Source organism: Physeter macrocephalus, chromosome 18, assembly GCF_002837175.3.
Source record: "Physeter macrocephalus isolate SW-GA chromosome 18, ASM283717v5, whole genome shotgun sequence".
Taxonomy (NCBI): domain Eukaryota; kingdom Metazoa; phylum Chordata; class Mammalia; order Artiodactyla; family Physeteridae; genus Physeter; species Physeter macrocephalus.
Genome location: NC_041231.1, coordinates 72725329 through 72742272, shown reverse-complemented (window position 1 = coordinate 72742272; position 16944 = coordinate 72725329). Strand labels below are relative to the sequence as shown.

The following is a 16944-nucleotide window of genomic DNA, read 5'->3' as shown; positions in this document are numbered from 1 at the left end:
TTAACTGCCTTATCATTGACTATATAACTTTTGTGTGTGTATTACTTATTGACTTTAAACATCTCTATAACTTCTTCACCCTACCCTGCTGCCTCCATGCTATTTAGTAGAGATCTGGAGGGTGGTGGTCAGTGACTGTTCTGTTTGCAAATATCTTCAGTTTGAGAATGTAGTGCCTAGGCACTTCTTTAGTTCTGGGAACAGAGAGGGTTTGGGAATGGTTTTCAGGTTTTCATTTTTAATTGGAATTTTTCTCCCTCCCTTCCTTCCTTCCTTTTCTTTTACTCTTAGCAGAAATGCCAGAAACTTGGGGTGAAAAGCAAGCCAAGAATTGTCGGTACAGTTGTCACAGTAACAGCAATGGGATTAGGACTATAGCAGAATCTAAAAACTCCGTGTGGAATTTGCTACATGAAAATCTTTTGAAACACTTTCAACAGAATAAAGGGATTTTAGCCATTTCTGGGCTAAGCTCAGCTTTAAACTATATCTTTATTTCTTACCTTGGTGCCATAAATCTTTACTGTTCAGTAAGAAGAGCTTTAGTTTTCTGTCTATTCCTGGCACTGGCAAACTTTTTCCAAAAAGGGACCGATAGTAATTTTAGGCTTTGTGTGCTATAGTCTCTGTCACCACTGCTCAACTCTGGTGAGAGAACATGGCTGTGTTCCATTAAAACTTTATTTACAAAAAGAGGCAGCCACAGGCCATAGTTTACCAATGCTCTATCTATTCAGCTCCTTTCCTCACTAAGAACTCTAGTCCATAAAGGCAAAAGTGAAGAATTAGGGAACTCATTTGCCTTTCATGGCTTCAAAAAATGTGAATAATAATATTTATAAGCCTGTTATTAAAAGATATGAACATTAATATCAGCATTTAGTTTGGGGTCAAGATATACACCGTGACCCAGTGGTTTTTCCTTCTCTGTTTTATGGGGGATGAGCCTTGGGGGCTGCCACAGTAGGAAGTCTGGCAGATGAGGCTTCAGCCCCAAAGCTGACCTTAGTAGAGCAGTTCTGCTTTTATCTGTTATGGATATTGATATTCTTCTAAGACATTGTTTGTAAAAGAGGTTCTGCTACTAAGAAATATTTTTGAAAATATTGGTTTACGTTTTTTGCATTTAGTAAACACCTTTTTATTTTGGGTACTTTATAAGAAGTACCAAAGGATCTATCATGTATTACTTTGTAATTTAAAGAAAAAAATATTAAAGAAACAAGGAACCACAGATCATCCAAATTAGAATCTGTCTCCCTCTCTTCCGCTACCCTCACACCCCATTTAACAGATTATAAATCTGAGAGGATAAGGTTGCAAATTAGAAGCAGAGTTGGGACTCTTGTCCCATCTGATGCCACTGCTGCATATTGCCTTGGAATGTCCTTGTGTCCATCAGAGGCTGAAGGAGAGTTAGTGGAGCCCTTTGTGGTCCAAATAAGCTGAGGAGATAACTTGATCTAGAATGTCACTGAAGCTACACCATTTTCTTCTTCCTTGCTCATATTCCTTCTTCCTTTGACTTGCCAGGATCCCCCAAGCTCCTAAATGCCCTAAGCTATTAGGGCACAAACGGTGCTTACAGCTGGAACAGTTCTAGCACCAGCTCCTGGGAAATTACCCCCAGGGATGTCTCCCAGCCCCTGACACTTAAACTTTGATTGTCTGAAGAGTGTTAAGTTATGACAGTTTCATGTGTGACTCAGACCGGCTGCCTTAGCCAAGTCCCCTTCTGCCTTAGCCAGGTTCCCTCAGCATGAATCTCAGTGTTGATCTTGGGGATTCAGTACCAGAGTGGAAGGATCCTGAGAAGTCTGTGATCTCACCACTTTGGGCATGATTCCTTCCCTGGTTTGTGAGGTTCTTAATCTTTTCTGCCTCTACCTTTCTGAATGTGAGTCAGGGTAGTGACGTAAAGTGGGGTGGCGTGAGGTGTTTGTGTGTTTGTGTGTGTGTGTGTGTGTGTGTGTGCGCGCGCGCGTGTGTGTGTACGCTCGGATGCCTGCATTGGGTGCCTGCGTGGTACCAGAACTGTGTTCTTGGGATGCCTGTGTAGGTCCTATCAGCCAAGCAAGAAGAAAGTAAAAAGGGGTCCAACAGATAGGGCTGTGGGGCACAGGGGAGATAAATGTTTGTTTTTCTTGATGAGGAAGGATAAGCCAGATGAACAAAAGAAACAGTTTTTAATTCACAGAGTACAGTATTCTAATGAAGCCTTATGCTGTGCTTGAGTCAAAGTGACAAGTCTAGCTGCAGCAGGGCCTTAGACGGATATGAGTGATTTATTCATCTCTGCCTCCTTCACTCAGATTTTCTCCTTTCAGCCGTCCAATATCCATCACCTGAAAGCCCAGTTCCCGTATAGGAGTTTACCCTGGTAGCTTGCCTGGAATACATTTTGAAGGATTAGTGTACATGGCATGGAGACTGGCCCCTGTGCCCAGCATACTCTTGTGAATATTCATGTCAGCACCTGGGATGGTTATTTCTAAAAAGACAGCTCATGCAGAATACATTCCAAAGAGGGAGTGGTTTTCTCTTGTCTGACGATCCTTCAACCAGACAAACGTGGGAGGGAGGGGGAAGCTATTCTGCAATTCTGGTGAGTATTTATGAGACAGAAACTGCACCCTCACATCTTCTGCAGAAGTGGGAGAACCACGACCCCTCCCCATTCACAGCCTTTGCCTGGGCCTCCCACTCTGGGGAAATAGCATAGGTGATTCCAGAAAAAAAAAGGCAACTGCCCGTTTAGCCTTTGGTCCTGTAACCCATACCAGTTTGATTTAATTATGGCTGTTTAGCAGTTAGAAAAGTGAGAGTTATTAATGTTCAGTTGAAAACGTTTGAATTAAAACTTATGATCCCAGGGCTTCCCTGGTGGCGCAGTGGTTGAGAGTCCGCCTACCGATGCAGGGGACACGGGTTCGTGCCCCGGTCCGGGAGGATCCCACATGCCGCGGAGCGGCTGGGCCCGTGAGCTATGGCCGCTGGGCCTGCGCGTCCGAAGCCTGTGCTCCGCAACGGGAGAGGCCACAGCAGTGAGAGGCCCGTGTACCGCAAAAAAAAAAAAAAAAAAACTTATGATCCCAGCTTTGAAGACCTGGATCAAGAAAACTGTTCTGAGTGGCCAGTGATCAAAAGAATTCCATTGAAAAACATAATTAGCTATTTTTCCCTCTAGCCGTTATAAAAAAATTACGTAAAATCTCACTTTTTTTCTTGCTTTTTGCCATTCTTCAAAAGATTTATCACACGGTTACTTATTAAATTGATAAATTATCTTTTGTTTATAAGTACTTACCATTGTTAGGATTCTCACTTTTACATATTTGTGAAGAAGATGCTATTATTATAATGTTATTCTCATTAATGTTGTCTTTATTTTAATGGTATATCATGTACCACATGGAGGATTATGATTTGTCAGATACCTCAAACTTCAAATAGAATAATCTACTTACTCTAAGTGTTCAAATTTTATAGCACTTGCAACTTATTACAGTTTTATTTTTCTGTTTTAGAGTGTAGTTGTTTTCATGTGAAAGCCTTCGCAGAAGAATTTCATGAGGGAAGTTCATTAGAGAAGGGATTTAAAGGGAAGAAATTTAGGCCGGGTAAATATGAGGGAGAGCTCAGGGAAGCATTTCTTGCAGGACCTAAGAGAATAAATACGAGATTTGGGTATGCAACAGGAGGAAAGCAGCCACTTAGTGGAGAGAGGACCTGAAGGAGGAATAAGCCAGGGCCAGCACAGACAGTACTGCGGAAGGAGCACAGGGGTTTAGATTGGATGGGCAAGTGTTTTAAAATCATTTTCAGAAAGAGCTCAGAACTTTGTAGAGGGTGCCCTGTGAGGAAAAGAAGATGATTCGAAGCTGGAGCAAAGGTTGAAACCCAGATCTGATTTAGGTGAAAAGGTGAAAAGGTCAGGCTGGTAAGAAAGAGAGAGCTGTGGGAAGATAGTACTGGCAGTGTTCAGAGAGACCAGAGAATAGATTTGGTGAGAACAAAAATAAAGAGATTACATGACCGAATAGGAAGAATTTTACCTTGTAGTTCATCCCTGCTGGAATGTTCTCTGGCCTATAATATTCGGAGTCCAGCCTTCCCACCTTGTTTTGCCCTTCCATTCTCTCCCTTTATCACCAGGTTGAGAGAATACAGAGATCTGCCTGTAGCTAAAGTGTGAGTTCTCCCACAGATACGGATTCCTATGAAAACCTGACCCAGGGGACTGAAAAGGAACTGTGGAGCTTATTAAATTCCCCTTTGGCTCTGCTTCTTGGTGCTTCATAGCCTGTGCACATGTGGGCACAAATTTGCAAGTGGTTAGAGGAAGGTCAGGAAAAGGAGCTCAAGAAATGAAATAGTAGTCAGAGTTGGTACATTTCATAAATTCTCTCTTCACTGAGACTCTCCAGAAGGGCGTGGGGATAGAGGACTGGCTGGGGGTGTGTTCGGATTGAAACGTAACTCAGGCTATAGAGCCTTAAAAGATGCTGTGCTGCTAGCTCATCATGTGAGAAGGGTGATTTACCTGTAGTTCTGTCTCCTTTCCATCATCGTCTCCTGTCCTGTCCCCATATCTCCTTCAGTTCAACCAGTAGAGCTTATGATCTGTAAGGCACTGCGCTGGGGACGATGAGCCATGCATGGGTCCTGACTGGACTTGGTCCTGAAAGCTGAAGGGGGTGTGGGGTGGGGATTGGGTGGTGTTACGCAGGGAACCTGGAACCAGGTGACTTTACTCCCCTGCCACACTGGGGCCACTTGTTCTACAAGGGTCAGAGGTGTAAGTAAAAGATCCAAGAAGGAAAGGCCCTACCACTCAACTGATAGATGAATGAGTTCGGAGCTATTTAACATGCCTGTCCCTTCTTCTCACCCTTCTAATAATTTCATAGAATTGTGGACAGGGGAAAGGAAAGCTCACATAAATGCATACTGCCTTCAGCTGTTAACAGAAGAAACTGATTCTGACCTTTTAAAATCACAACAGCCCCTAATAGCAAATGAAGCTGAAATGGAACTGGACTTGATCCCCAGGGAGCTAAGCCCTGTGGTCTGGGCAGGACCTCTCCATTTCTACCTCTTACACATCCTTTTCCGATCCTACTGTTGAGCCAAATCGGGCCAAGCTCACTGACTGTGTATACACGTCATGATGTGGAAGCTGCTGAGATCAAGGAAGCTAGCCTTGCTGCAGAGAGGGGAACTGATGACGCCAAATTTAAACGCAGGGAGAGATCTGTAAAGGCTGCATACCTGCTTAGCGTGCCACTGCCGAAGAGGTCTGCCACTGCCGAAGAGGTCTGTAACGGTCTTTTAAAATATAACGAGACCGTTTGGAATGGTTCCCAGTATTTTTGATGCCAACATCCTGCTTAAGGAAAGGGCTGTACTGAAAAGAGTCACCTTGGAAAATAGAAGAAAACTGCTTTTCTTCTCAAGGGCTGTTTGGCCTGGACAAAATTTTCTCATATATCCACACTGAAAACATAAAATGAAAGAATTTTCATCAAATTGGACTGTGTAGGATGAAATCTAAGCCTAGGCTAAAACTTACTTATTAATAAAGGGTTTGCCAAGTGATTGCCCAAGCAATCTTTCTTACAGATTATTCAATGTTTAGCTCATGTAAAAGAATTAACCAGGTAACTTAGAAAAATAGATTTTCATCGAAAGCAGGAAATGTGCTGATTATAAATTGGTTTTTTTCCAAATGTGATAATGTATGCAAAAACATTTTGAAACCGTTGAGGTCTGTGTGAATGTGAGGTGAGATTATGATTAGCTCTTCACCATTCTTTCCACACTCAGGCAGCTGCAGCCATGTTGTTTGGTAGTATGCTGTTACCTTTTGTGTCATCACCTAAAACTTGAAATTAAAAACTTAATCCCTTCAAGGAGTGAAATGATGGTCTCAATTAGCTGTTAAAAGTTGGTAGTTTTGTATTTTCTCAAAGTTGTATCCCATCCAGCGTTCCATGTAGCCATATCCTGCAGGTATGTTCTCCATTGGCATTTCTCCACTTTCAGATAACTCACCTGAATTATACTATATAGAACATAAGATCTGATGGGAGGAAGGCCCCTCCTCTTATCCCCCCCTTTCTCAGTGAACTGGCCTATGCGGTGGAGCCCGTGTGTACACATAGCCTCACCTTTCCTCATCCTGGGGCTTCGGTGACTAAACACAGAAGCTGCATGTGCCAGACAGCCGAGAACTTGTGCTTACCTTTTCCCTTGCCAGCTGCAAAAGAAGGTTATTTAGGCAGTGTCATTATTTCTTCCTCTCTTAGAGAAGTGACTCTCTAAGATATATGAGAGATTAAACAATGTCAGACAGTACGTGGACTCTCTGATGTACTCTGACTAACGTATTTCCCAAGTTCCCCTTCCATCTGTCGAGCAGTCTGTGTTTTCTTCTTCTCTTGGTGTCCCCTTTGCCCTGAGAGGTTGTAGCCCACTTAGAGGCAGGGCCCCCGTGGTGGCTGCTCCTCAGGAGTTCCCGTGTCTGGAATCTGCAGGGCAGCTACCTGGTCTGCTCCACACGCTTTGTTAAAGCGCTGGCTCTCAGTTCCAGTCTCCCGCTGAGAATCTCATTTTGGGCCTGTGGCCTCCAGCAGCTCTTCTCAGCTTGACCTTGCTCCCCACCTGAGGAGGAAGCTACATAATTGAACCCTGTGACGGCTGACAGTAGGATCCCTCTCATCTTTGGGAAAATCCCAGTTTCTCACCAGTAAAGTTGTTCCTCTGAAACTGTACTGACTTCTGGCAGCTGTTACAGGCTCCCTCCTGCCTCTCAATAGCAGAGATTAAAATAGAGCCTCTAACATAATGTTTGTCTTTCTGCTCCTCATTCAGAAGAGTGAGAACTGTACTCTTCTCAATGAGGTGAAAGCACTGAAATTTCCCCTTGTGACCAGAGCGTCATACCTTTCTCCCTCACCTTCATGTCCATCACATCTGCTCTTTTGCGTCATGACCTCCAGTCCCTCTCTATTCTGAAAGGTAGTCAGCCCCCTCAGACCCCACTTAACTCCTCAGCAGCCTGAAGTGGTAAATACTCTTAACTACCCTTCACTTCCCTGATCCTGCACTCTCTCTTCCTCGTCACTGTCGATCCTGCTTTCTTCCCTCCTGTTCCCTCGGTGCCACTGCTGAAGAGAGTTATAACCCACGCTGATTGCTCCATCTTCGAAAGCCCCCTCCCTGCAGCTCGGCTGGCCTCACAGAGCCTATTCCAAAACCTGTTTTGCCTTTTCACCCCACACTGCAGTCCTCCCACTCTTGGCTTCAACAAAGGATCTTCTTTCATGTTTGAATGAAAAGGTTGCTGTCCGGAGTGAGCTTCCTCACCATCCCTGTTCTTCACCTCATAGTCTCTCTGTTCTCGTAGCCATCCCATCATCAGTGTCATCCTCATCATCGGAATGTCTGCTCTTTTCGTGCACTCTGCTAGGAGCTTATCTTAGGCCCTTTTGTTTCCAAGCTGCAGAAACCAAGTAAAGATGGCTTAAGTCATACATGGTGAGTTTATTAAAGTGATTGGGAAATTTCTCATGGGACACTAGGGCAGGAACTCTGGTGGCTCCCATAGGAACTAAAATCAGATGTTGGAATCCTGCGAGGGGCCCAGACAGCCCTCCCTGGGCCATACCATCTGTCTTCTTGCTTCTCACCACAGATGACTTTCTTCGCTTCTTTGAGCTTCTGATGAAAGAGGGTCACTCCAGAATGTCTACATTTTTATCATCATTTTAAGTGAACAGAGCCAATTATGCTAAAATCTTACATAAGTCTAAATTTTTGATATGAAATCTGATTGGCCCACCAGGGGTCATATGTCTTCCTGTAATGCAAGTGGGTCTACAGAATTCAGGAACCCCCTACATATACATCAAGGTTGGGCCAGAAATAGTTCTCAAAGAGAGGAGTTACTGGGACTTCCCTGGCGGTCCGGTGGTTAAGACTCTGCGCTTCCACTGCAGGGGGCAGAGGTTCAGGAACTAAGATCCGGTGCATGCTGCACGGCATGGCCAATAAATAGATAGATAGAGAGAGAGAGAAATAAAGAGGAGTTACTATGTAAAGGACAGATATGCCCCCAAAAACTCCAAAATCCTGTACTGCATAGGCTGTTGCAGAAAATTACAAAATGTTGAAACTAGAAGAGCCCTTAGAAACCATCAAATCTAGACCTTTGATTTCACAAGGGATGAAACTGAAGTACAAGTTAAGTGACTTGCCTAATGTCACTTAGTCATTGCTCAATAAATATTTGTTGAATTGTTGAATGGAAGACAATTATTTCTGAAGAACTTGATTTCTGAAGATTTTTAACAAAGAATAGTCTGTGCAAATTTTTGAGGTCAGAAGTACCTTTGACTTTGAGAGATTGGAAGTGGATTTTATGATAAATTATTATTTTATGACTAATATCTTGGCAGCTGATCTTCCCTTAGTTGTCTGTTTTCACCCAAATGGGAAAACTCAGTAAGAGCAGCAGTCTTGACCCCTGGCCTTCCAGTGGAGTCTCCCACGAACGATGGACAGTTAGAAGCAGGCAAAACAGACACTTGCTGCTGATCTAAAAGACACCAGTTCAGTGGAGAAGCTGTTGATCTCAACTGTTAAACCTCAGCCATTGTTCACAATCTGGCACAGAATTAATCCCTTAAGAAAAGGATGAAAAAAATGCCATTCAGCACAACATAGTTTGTCATCGCATGCATAATGCAGACTTTCCAATTAGAATGCTATAATTTGGAAACTTTCTTCACAGACTGATGAGAGAGCAATTATTTTAAAGAAGGGAAAACTCAGTCCACTGGGTTTGCCTCAAGTCACTTCTGACTCAAGTCGCAAAGACAAGAGTTTTGAAAACATATTCGCTATTGAATTTTGTATCAAAACACCAGCAAGGAGAGCAATTAGTTGCTGTAAACTGAACCCCAGTAATCAATGGTATGCAGCCAGCCAGAGCACTTATGGAAGATGTAAGCAAAATCACATCTGCTAATCAATTTTTAAAAGCCCAGCTCTTCACTGCTTTTCAGGGAAATTCCACAATGAGAATAAGGAAGATGGAGGAGAAGGTATTTAATATCACCAGGCATTTCATGTAGTGCTCATTAGGTGGAGGGGTTTGTGGCCACAGCTAAACACAGACTTGATCTGCATCAATAGATCTTGGCTCGCAGCTTCCTTTATTCAGCCCCTTTTGAAAATGGCTTCTGATGTGTGGGTGGGGGTATGTCGGGTATGTTTAAGGAGCTACTCTCAGTTAACATCAGAGGGAGTGTGTCTGTCCTGGGCCAGCTCACTGGGCAGACCTTTTCTGGCAGATTACAAATCGGAAATATTGCTGTGTTGTTGCAGGTGCAAAGATAGGGGAACAGACTTTGCTGGCAGGGAAAGAAGTGAAGGGAATTGGTGGGCTTTACAGTTGTGCCTTATTAGAACAAAATTTCTCTCCATGGGCAAAAAAGAGATTGAGCCAATTTTTCCTTTAGTGTCCTTAAGCTGTGCTTGCTTTTTTTTCAGTTGAATCAACAGAGGGGTTTTCATTCCTGGCTAAGCCTACATTCCAAGCAAATATGCATCCTAGCACATAAATTAGAATCCCTTTTATATAGAGAACAAACTAGTGGCTACCAGTGGGGGGAGGGGCAATATAGGGATAGAGGATTTAAAAAATGGTTATTGTGGGATTATATGAAATTATGTGTGTGAAATTTTTGAAAATTGTAGAGCACTATAGAATTTGAAGAATCTTGCATTCAATTTTTAAAAAAGAATCTCTCTTAAAAACTCCCACGTGTAGGTGAGTCTGAGCCCTTGCTTGACAACCTGAGATCCATCAGTGTCCCTTTTCCACTCAGGAGTCACCCTGACCCCGCATTTCCAGCCCCCAGGGACTCTTAATAGAGGAATAAAGAGGAGATGTCTCAACTGGTATGTGCACTTGGCTGCTGTTCAGAAAAAAGAATTTAGGCCAGGAGAAATTATCGAGGTAAAGATTGATAGAATCTTCAGCATGCAAACTGTGATAGGCAGTGGATTAATATCCTTTAAATGTAAATGGCATCTTGTAAGTCATTAACAAAAGGATAAATATAAGTAGAAAATGGGTAAAATGTTCAAGTTCAATGATAAGTAAAAAACTGCAAATTAAAATAATGAGAGATATTTCATCTATCAAATTGGCAGTATTTTTAAAGATAATATACAATATTGGTGATGATGCACAGAACAGGCATTTTTACACACTGCTGGTAGTATGAGTATAAATTGGTGCAGACTGTCATTGCGGGTGAGGGAACAGGTGTGCGGCTGTTCTAGAATACATATCAAGGCCTCATAAGCCCTGCTCCAGGAGTTTCACTTCTAGCGACTTTCAAAGGCAATAACCATAGATTTAGCTTAAGAATGCTCATAACAGAGGTTTCATAGCAGTGCAATATTATCAACTACCTAAATGTCCAACAGTAAGAGACGAATTAAGTAAATTATGGGACGTCCACACAGTGAAATTCTGTGAAACCAGTACATATGATGAGGAAGAATATTTGATGATGCAAAAAAAAGACATTCATAATAGGTCATTAAGCAAAGAAGCAATTTGCACCATGTGGATGTGTTTACAAAATTACTGGAATTACAAGTGATCTTCATTTTACCTTGAAAGAAATTGGAGGACTTTATAGAATAAGTTACTGTAACTTTTTCCATGAAACATTTTTCCATGAAATATTTCAAGATCTGGTTAGATTTTATCCCAAAAGGGACTGATTATTTTCCTTTGGATACATTGGTAAAAGCACTAACTCATGATCATCCAGAAGGATGTGGATTATGATAAACCTGACTCTCCACAAATAATCCAAAATTCCATTGGGAAACAGCCTCAACGTCATCTCCCAAAAAGCCTGTTACCAGGGCTGTTCAGTAAAGACAATGGTTAATTATTTTGAAGTTTTTTTTTCCTGGTTTTAATCTACTCTGGCAGAGTTATGAATGATTTCAGCCCAGAACATATATGGAACATAGGCTATAAACAGAGGCCACATGTTTGGAGTAGAAGTTTTTAAAAACGGAGAGATCAATGATCTTTCTAAAAGGTTTATATTCATTCTGAGAGCCAAACATAGAAGCAAAAATTACATTTTTAAAAGTTACTAAGTATAAATTAATATAGGCTAACTGCATAAAAGTGCTGAGAGACTAGAGTAATATTTGAGGAAATGACTAATGAGGGAAATGATTCACTTTCTTATCACGCACAATGGTATAATCTAAAAGTAGAATTATTGGACACTAAAAACAATAGGGTGGATTCTTGTCTGATTGATTCAGAGTACTTTGAGAGATTAAATACTTAGGTGAGTTCAAGAGAATCAGTAGCATGTACAGTATTACACATCTGTTTATGCTTTCCAAAACCTTTTAACAGTTTTCTCTACTTAAAAGATGAATTCTAGCCTATTAAGTAGTGTGTACTCTCATTGATAGCAAACAAAATTACAATTAAAAATAAGGAACTAAGGGAAAAGCGGAACACAGTGGCATTTCTAATCCTTAGTAATAGCTTTAGAGGTGACACTAAACTGAACTTGTGCAAAGGACTGTCATTGATTGTAATTGCAGGATTAAGGAGAAATAATACAAACTACTTTTGTAGAGTGATAGGTTATAGGTTGTAAACTATGACCCAGCTACATAACCTGGGAGTAAAGGAAACGTTTGACAGCAGAGAACAGAAAGGGGCTTTGGTCAGGACACCAGGTTGGAACCCTCACTGAGTTTAGATAAATAACAGCTTTAAGCCTCACTTTCACCATATATAATTTGCTGAGAATAATAATGCTTGCTAAGAGGACTTTTGGAAAGATTTAATAAGTTACATAGAGCTATTAGCATAGGGCCTGGTACACGGTAAGCATTAAAGAAACGTTGGCCATTATAATAATAATGATCATTGTTGTTATTGTTACAAATGATCTACTGATATTCGCTCAGCAAATATTCATTGAGTGTAGGCTCTGTGTGAGAGTCTATGCCAAGTCCTGCGTGTGGAAAAACCCGTAAGACATAGACACTGTCTTCAGGGAGCTCACTCTGTTCTAGCTGGTGGAGGAAACAAATGTGCATGCCCAACTGTAAAGCAATAAGATAGATATCTTATATGGGAAGGACTTTTGAGGCTGAAATGATAGAAAACAATGATCTCTCACCACAGTGGCAGTGTCAGAAGCAAAAGGCTGGACTGTGGTCTGCTCCCATATTATAATATTTAGATTCTTTTTTTATTCTATTTTTAAAATTCAGGAATGACACACATACAGTGCACAAACCTTTTGTGAATAGCTTGATGAATATTTACACATGTATATACCCACGTAACTTCCACTAGATTAAAATTAGCCCATTTCCAGCATCCTAGAAGGTTCCCTCACCCTTTCCCAATCATTCCCTCCCCCAGAGGTAACTACCATTCTGACTCCTGTCACCATAGATAAATCTTGTCTCTTTTGAGCTTCAAGTAAATAAAACCATATAGTCAATACTTTGGTTCTTATCTGAGCTGAAAAGGGGGATAAGAAGAACAGGACCAATATAATCAATTTCTAAGAAATAAAAAGTTTTACTGACAAATATATGCTTGCCTGTATCTCCCAATCAGGCAGTCTTACGAAAGCTGTGCAGAAAGTCTGGTCAGAATGAGAAGGAACCTGAAACATGTTTAAGGTCATTGGGGCATATTAGTAACTGCCACTTAGAATACCAATTAGAAAGCACAGATTTCGCCATGAACAGTGGTCTCAAGGGTGTTACCTTTGTTCAGCCCAGCCAAAGAGATGAGATCTGGAAGAATCAGGAAGGAGGATTTGGGGACATCTCCCTGATAAGCCAATCAGAAGATCTTTGCCACTTGGGGGACAGAGGCCGCCTGGGGTTGGGTGACTTGTGAAATAAATTTTTAAAGAAACAAGCCTCTCACTGCAGGCTGACTCCACCTTCTCCCAGCATGCTTTCGTTGGGGATTCACTTTCTTTCTTTAGTCCTGGAAGTGTGTGGGCAAAGAAGACAGGTTGGAAGGCTAGAATAGACACAGATCCCCTCACACACACAGCCTAAGGAAAGAGCCAGGTGGAGCATTCACAGCATTCTTATGTTTTCCTTCTGTTCAGGTTATTGCTGTGGGACTGTGACGATCGGAGCTATAGCTACTACGTCGAGGTTTCCACCAACCAGCAGCAGTGGACCATGGTAGCCGACAGAACTAAAGTCACCTGCAAGTAAGTTACATCCTTCAGGAATTTATGCCACTTTAAAAGACAGTCTTTCCACTGGATTCAGAAGGTTCCAATGAAGATTCAGGGAGTCACCAAATTATATTCTTATTTGGAGGTTAAAACATTCTGATGATCCTTTACTTCAGTTTTGACTATTAAGTACTTGGATGAGAATTTACTTTATATGACCAAAGAAGCATTTCTTATTTTGTGGTTTTAACTTAACTTTTAAAAATGGCATGTATCTAAGCAGGGAAAAGAAAGATACTTTCCACATGCAACCCTCTCTCAGGTCCTCCCCCCACATCCCATACTACCCCTTCGGGACTTCTTTCTTCCTTAGTGATTTTTGCTGATGCAGTATACCCTTTAGTAGTATTCTGAGAGTCTCACCTATTCCCCACCCTCATATCATTCTCAGGTTTACCTTTAAATATTTATTTCAGCTCCATGTTAGTTACACTGTTACCTAAACTAAGGAAAGTTTGTATCTTGGGTCTCCTGTGGGAAACAGAAACATTTCATGCATATGGCATTGGGGCTCTGTTTGACCTTACCTGGTTATGGGTGAAGCCAGGCAGAAGGATTCTGAGTTCTGACCAGCTTAGAATCATGCTAAGAATGAATGTAACCACCACTCAGATTGAAATTAACACATCTGCAGCATCGTAGAAGGTTCCCTCATACCTTTTCCCAGTCATTGCCTGAAAAGAGTTCAGTGCCTTTTTGTGTAGAGCCAGATGCTGTGGGAGGCAAGATAAAGCAAATAGCTGAGATTTCTTTTTTTTATTTTAATTGAGATATGATTCCCATACCATAGAATTCACCCTTTTAAACTGTACAATTTAGTGGTTTTTAGTATGCTCAGAGTTGTGCCATCATCATGACTATCTACTGTTCCAAAACACTTTCACCACCCCAAAAAGAAACCTCCCTCCCATTAGCAGTCTCCCCATTTCCCTCCAGAGCCCACAGCCCCAGCACCCAGTAATCTGCTTTCTGTCGCTATGGATTTACATATTCTGGACGTTTCATATAAATTGAATCGTATAGTATGTGATCTTTTGCTTCAGCCTCCTTTCACTTAGTATAATGTTCTCAGAGTTCATTCATGTTATAGCATGTATCAGTACTTCATTTCCTTTTTATGACTGAATAGTATTCCATAATATAGGAATATATATAGCACATTTTGTTTATCCATTTATCAGCTGATGAACATTTGAATTGTTTCTACTTTTTGGCTATTATGAGTATTGCTGCTATGAACATTCCTGTACAAGTTTTTGTGTGAACATATGTTTCAGTTCTTTTGTATATATATACCTATGAGTGGAATTGTTGAGTCTTATAGTAACTCTATGTTTAAGTTTTTGAGGAACTGCCAAACTTGTCCACAACAGCTGTACCATTTTGCATTCCTACCAACAGTGTAACAAGGTTTCAATTTATCCACATTCTTGCCAGTACTTGTTATTTTCTATCTTTTTGTTCATAGCTATCCTAGTGGGAGTGAAGTGGCATCTCATAGTGGTTTTGATTTGCATTTTCCTGATGGCTAATGATGTTGAACATCTTTTCAAGATTTCATAACAGCATTAATGATGGCTTGTTTGATGCAATGTCTGACATCCTCACCATTATTATTATAGTAATTTTATAGCATGTTTGTATTGGTTAGGGTAACATTTGCTGCTGTAACAAATAGTGGCTTCAGTATGTCAGTGGCTTAACACAATAGTGTACTTCTCAGTCATGAGTATTCCTGGTTGTCAGGTGGCTCTTCACAGATGATTGAGGAACCCAGGTGTCTTCCTTCTTGTGGTTCTGCCATCATCTAGGGCCTCATCAGCATCATTTGCATCTAGCTGATAGATAGGGAAAGAGCAGAGAGAAGGTAAACCTGGATCTGAACAGCCTTGGCCTGGGTATAGTAAACATCACTTCCACTTGCATTCCACTGGGGAGAACTAGTCAGTTGCCACACTAGATGCTAGTAGGACTAAGAAACGGAGTCAGCTCCTGGCTGGGCAGCCACTTCTTAGTGGATCATAGATCTTGTAGTCATCTCTACCATACCATAAGAAAACTAACAATTATTTGGTAACTAGTAGTCCTTTACATACATGTATTTTATCTTATTCTGTCCTGAATACAAAACACCTTGTGTGGGATATTGTCCTCATTTTATAAAAGAGAGAATGAAGGGCTCTTTCTCCGGTACCACATTCCCTCCTAGACCCCAAAGCATTGCTAAACCAAGGTGGATGATGAAAACTGGAAAATAAAGTGATTCACTTATTTCCAAGCTCCCAGAACCCTTTTTATACACTAGGAAGGCCTTCAAGGCCCATGAACAACCACCCATTTATCTTTCCAGAGTCATTGCTTATTGGGTATACAGCTCACAAACCAGACCCTCTCTTCCTCATCTTTTACACGTCTCACTGGTTACCATCACCCATCTCTTCTGTCATTTTATGAGTTATAAATTGGATTCCTCATCTCTTTTATGTCCCCCTGTTGAAGGTGTTATACAATTGGGTTTTCAACAAGAACTGGTTGGCTAACTACTGACACGGTACATATCATAATGATTTTATATTTATTTAAATGGGTTTTTCTTGATTCAAAAACCCATTCACTCATTAGATCCTCTCCCAGTAGCCTTGCATTAAGTCATCAGCATCTTTTTTTTTCCTCTTTTTAATTTTTTGTTTCCATTAGTTGGTGGGTCAATAATATAACTGTTTTTAATCTTGTATGTTAGCACTTAGTTACTATAGCAGTAAGTGTTTTACAAATTAATAAATAATATATTAGAAGAACAAGAGTAGTAGCAAGAAGGCGAGTGCCTATTAATCCTCTAGGAATCAATGGAGCCAAAGGTTATGATTTAATGTTCATAGACATAACCTGATTCTATTGTGCCTCCCATTTTTGAGTTAGTTCTTAGAAGACGTATTGGTTGGCCAACAAGTTCGTTCGCGTTTTCCTGTAACATCTTGTGGAAGATATGTAAATGATAAAAGAAGAAAGCCTTTCCTTTTGAATGAATGTACTCCAGAGCAGTCCTCAAGAGAATATCCTATTAGCTTCAAGTATTGTAGCCTGTTTTTTAGTGAAGTTTAGTATGCAAGTCATGTTGTAAATGAAATTCTATAGGACCATTAGAAATCAATAGCCCTGCCTCTTGATAGCCTTCTACCTAGTCAAGAAATCAGAGGACAGATTTTTGCTGTCCTCTGAAAAAGACCTAGGGAGTGAGATTCTCCAATGTCTTCCTATAAATTCCTGCTCCCAGGTTAGGATAGTTTCCTTTTTTGGCCTGCTACAGTTGGAGCTTTCAGGATAAAGGCTCATTTTCTATCATAGATAATCCTGTTTTGGTATTGACTGATTTGGGGTTTTTCCCAGCTTATTGAGATGTAATTGAGATATAACATTGTATAAGGTTAGAGTGTACAACACAATGATTTGGTATATGTATATATTGTGAAATGATCACCGCAGCAAGTTTACCATCCATCACCTCACCTAGTTATAATTTTATTTCTTATGGTGAGAACTTTTAAGATCTACTCTCTTAGTAACTTTGAAATATACAAATGTACTGTTAACTGTGGTCACCGTGTTG

At 40.9% G+C, this 16944-nt stretch overlaps 1 protein-coding gene across 3 annotated transcripts in view; it reads left to right on the top strand.

The window, feature by feature from the left end:
- Nucleotides 1–16944, top strand: part of BTBD9 (BTB domain containing 9) — a 402264-nt gene that overhangs the window by 313377 nt on the left and 71943 nt on the right. For all 3 annotated transcript variants that reach the window (XR_008615800.1, XM_024121675.3, XM_055080067.1), the window contains exon 9: nucleotides 13203–13310. Coding sequence is in view for 2 of the 3 variants with exons in the window: in XM_024121675.3 (XP_023977443.1) it covers nucleotides 13203–13310 (108 nt within the window). In the remaining variant the exon portion in view is untranslated. The remainder of the gene's footprint in view (nucleotides 1–13202; nucleotides 13311–16944) is intronic.